Source organism: Oncorhynchus clarkii, unplaced genomic scaffold, assembly GCF_045791955.1.
Source record: "Oncorhynchus clarkii lewisi isolate Uvic-CL-2024 unplaced genomic scaffold, UVic_Ocla_1.0 unplaced_contig_8629_pilon_pilon, whole genome shotgun sequence".
In the NCBI taxonomy this organism is placed as follows: domain Eukaryota; kingdom Metazoa; phylum Chordata; class Actinopteri; order Salmoniformes; family Salmonidae; genus Oncorhynchus; species Oncorhynchus clarkii.
Window position 1 is genome coordinate 179,028 of NW_027257957.1, and position 3,473 is coordinate 182,500.

Below are 3,473 nucleotides of genomic sequence, written 5' to 3' on the forward strand. Positions count from 1 at the left end.
CCCTCCTTCCTTCCCTCGCTACTCTCCTCCTCTTCTCCTTCCCTCCTTCCCTCACTCCTCTCCTCCTCTTCTCCTTCCCTCACTCCTCTCCTCCTCTTCTCCCTTCTCCCTTGCTCCTCTCCTCCTCTTCTCCCTCCTTCCCTCGCTCCTCTCCTCCTATTCTCCTTCCCTCCTTCCCTCGCTCCTCTCCTCCTCTTCTCCTTCCCTCGCTCCTGTCCTCCTCTTCTCCTTCCCTCGCTCCTCTCCTCCTCTTCTCCCTCCTTCCCTTGCTCCTCTCCTCCTCCTCTCCTTCCCTCCTTCCCTCGCTCCTCTCCTCCTCTTCTCCCTCCTGCCTTCCCTCGCTCCTCTCCTCTTCTCCCTCCTTCCTTCCCTCACTCCTCTCCTCTTCTTTTCTCCTCCCCCCAGCTAGGAGAGGGTGAATCTGGGACTCCCATTGAGCAGACAGACAGAAGAACAGCTAGAGGTCCCATCCATCACTCTCTGTCTGTCTGTCCCTGTCTCTCTCTCTCACGTCTCTCTGTTTTGAGAAGAGGATCTTGCCTCCGCCCAGACCCAGGGATAGGAACCAGGGGTCCAGGCCAAGAGGGAGTCACTGTGTTACTGGAACCCAGCCAGAGAGACTCTGTCTCCTGCTACGGCCAGAAGGATTCCTGCTACATGGGTAAACACTTGGAACAGCAACAGATGTACCCCCAATACATCTACTATTACCCCCACTACCTCCAGACTAAGGTAAGATGGTTCAGGGTGTCTCCTCTATCTAAGGAAGGATGGTTCAGGGTGTCTCCTCTAAGGAAGGATGTTTCAGGGGGTCTCTTCTATCTAAGGAAGGATGGTTCAGGGTGTCTCTATCTAAGGAAGGATGGTTCAGGGTGTCTCCTCTATCTAAGGAAGGATGGTTCAGGATGTCTCCTCTATCTAAGGAAGGATGGTTCAGGATGTCTCCTCTATCTAAGGAAGGATGGTTCAGGGTCTCTATCTAAGGAACGATGGTTCAGGGGGTCTCCTCTGTTTTACCCCCAATACATCTACTATTACCAGATTAAGGTCAGGATGGTTCAGGGTCTCTCTATCTAAGGAACGATGGTTCAGGGGGTCTCCTCTGTTTTTCCCCCAATACATCTACTATTACCAGATTAAGGTCAGGATGGTTCAGGGTCTCTCTATCTAAGGAAGGATGGTTCAGGGTCTCTCCTCTGTCTTACCCCCAATACATCTACTATTACCAGATTAAGGTCAGTATGGTTCGGGGTCTCGATATCTAAGGAAGGATGGTTCAGGGTCTCTCCTCTGTCTTACCCCCACGCTAGTCCTTCTAACGTTACCTCTAGACTAAGGTAGGGTGTCCCATCTCTGTCTTAGCCCCGACCACCCTGATTTTCTCCAGGCTTAGGTATGGTACCGAGTCGATCCTCTGTCTTAGCCCATACCACCATGACCTTCTACAGGCTTAGGTATGGTACTGAGCCTGTCCTCTGTCTTAGCCCAGACCACCCTGACCTTCTCCAGGCTTAGGTATGGTACCGAGTCAATCCTCTGTCTTAGCCCAGACCACCCTGACCTTCTCCAGTCTTAGGTATGGTACAGAGTCGATCCTCTGTCTTTGCCCAGACCACCCTGACCTTCTCCAGGCTTAGGTATGGTACTGAGCCAGTCCTCTGTCTTTGCCCAGACCACCCTGACCTTCTCCAGGCTTAGGTATGGTACTGAGCCAGTCCTCTGTCATAGCCCAGACCACTCTAATCTTCTCCAGGCTGTGTATCTCTGCTGTTTTACCCTATACTAGTCTATATTGATGAGGGGGAAAAATCGATAGTTACAGTTGAAGTCAGAAGTTTGCATACACCTTAGCCAAATACATTTAAACTCAGTTTTTCCACAATTCCTGACTTTTAATCCTAGTAAAAAATACCCTGACTTAGGTCAGTTAGGATCACCACTTTATTTTAAGAATGTGAAATGTCAGAATAATAGTAGAGAGAATGATTTATTTCAGCTTTTATTTCTTTCATCACATTCCCAGTGGGTCAGAAGTTTAAATACACTCAATTAGTATTTGGTAGTATTGCTTTTAAATGGTTTAACTTGTGTCAAACATTTCAGGTAACCTTCCACAAGCCTCCCACAATAAGTTGGGTGAATTTTTGCCCATTCCTCCTGACAGAGCTGGTGTAACCGAGTCAGGTTTGTAGGCCTCCTTGCTCACACACGCCTTTTCAGTTCTGCCCACACATTTTCTATAGGATTGAGGTCAGGGCTTTGTGATGGCCACTCCAAAACGTTGACTTTGTTGTCCTTAAGCCATTTTGCAACAGCTTTGGAAGTATACTTGGGGTCGTTGTCCATTTGGAAGACCCATTTGTGACCAAGCTTTAACTTCCTGACTGATGTCTTGAGATGTTGCTTCAATATATCCACATCCTTCCTTATGAAGCCATCTATTTTGTGAAGGGCACCAGTCCCTCCTGCAGCAAAGCACCCCCACAACATGATGCTGCCACCCCCGTGCTTCACATTTGGGATGGTGTTCTTCGGCTTGCAAGCCTCCCACTTTTTCCTCCAAACATAACGTTGGTCATTATGGCCAAACAGTTCTATTTTTGTTTCATCAGACCAGAGGACATTTCTCCAAAAAGTACAATCTTTGTCCCCATGTGCAGTAGCAAACCGTAGTCTGGCTTTTTTATGGCAGTTTTGGAGCAGTGCCTTCTTCCTTGCTGAGCGGCCTTTCAGGTTATGTTGACATAGGACTCGTTTTAATGTGGATATAGATTCTTTGGTACCTGTTTCCTCCAGCATCTTCACAAGGTCCTTTGCTGTTGTTCTGGGATTGATTTGCACTTTTCACACCAAAGTATGTTATATAGGTTAATAGGGAGTCATTGGGTTCTGGTCTATAGTAGTGCACTATATAGGGAATAGGGAGTCATTGGGTTCTGGTCTATAGTAGTGCACTATATAGGGAAAAGGGAGTCATTGGGTTCTGGTCTATAGTAGTGCACTATATAGGGAATAGGGTTCTAGTCTATAGTAGTGCACTATATAGGAAATAGGGGGTCATTGGGTTCTGGTCTAGAGTAGTGCACTATATAGGGAATAGGGAGTCATTGGGTTCTGGTCTATAGTAGTGCTCTATATAGGGAATAGGGAGTCATTGGGTTCTGGTCTATAGTAGTGCACTATATAGGGAATAGGGAGTCATTGGGTTCTGGTCTATAGTAGTGCACTATATAGGGAATTGGGAGTCATTGGGTTCTGGTCTAGAGTAGTGCACTATATAGGGAAAAGGGAGTCATTGGGTTCTGGTCTAGAGTAGTGCACTAGATAGGGAATAGGGAGTCATTGGGTTCTGGTCTATAGTAGTGCACTATATAGGGAATAGGGAGTCATTTGGTCCTGGTCTATAGTAGTGCACTATATAGGGAATAGGGAGTCATTGGGTTCTGGTCTATAGTAGTGCACTATATAGGGAA

The 3,473-nt window shown here is 47.3% G+C and overlaps 1 protein-coding gene across 2 annotated transcripts in view; it reads left to right on the forward strand.

Moving 5' to 3' along the window:
* The first annotated feature begins 232 nt into the window (after nucleotides 1-232).
* Nucleotides 233-3,473, forward strand: part of LOC139394262 (RNA-binding motif, single-stranded-interacting protein 3-like) — a 162,335-nt gene continuing 159,094 nt past the window's right edge. For both annotated transcript variants that reach the window (XM_071142286.1, XM_071142287.1), the window contains exon 1: nucleotides 233-732. In XM_071142286.1, the coding sequence (XP_070998387.1) occupies nucleotides 658-732 (75 nt within the window). In that variant the 5' untranslated portion in view covers nucleotides 233-657. The remainder of the gene's footprint in view (nucleotides 733-3,473) is intronic.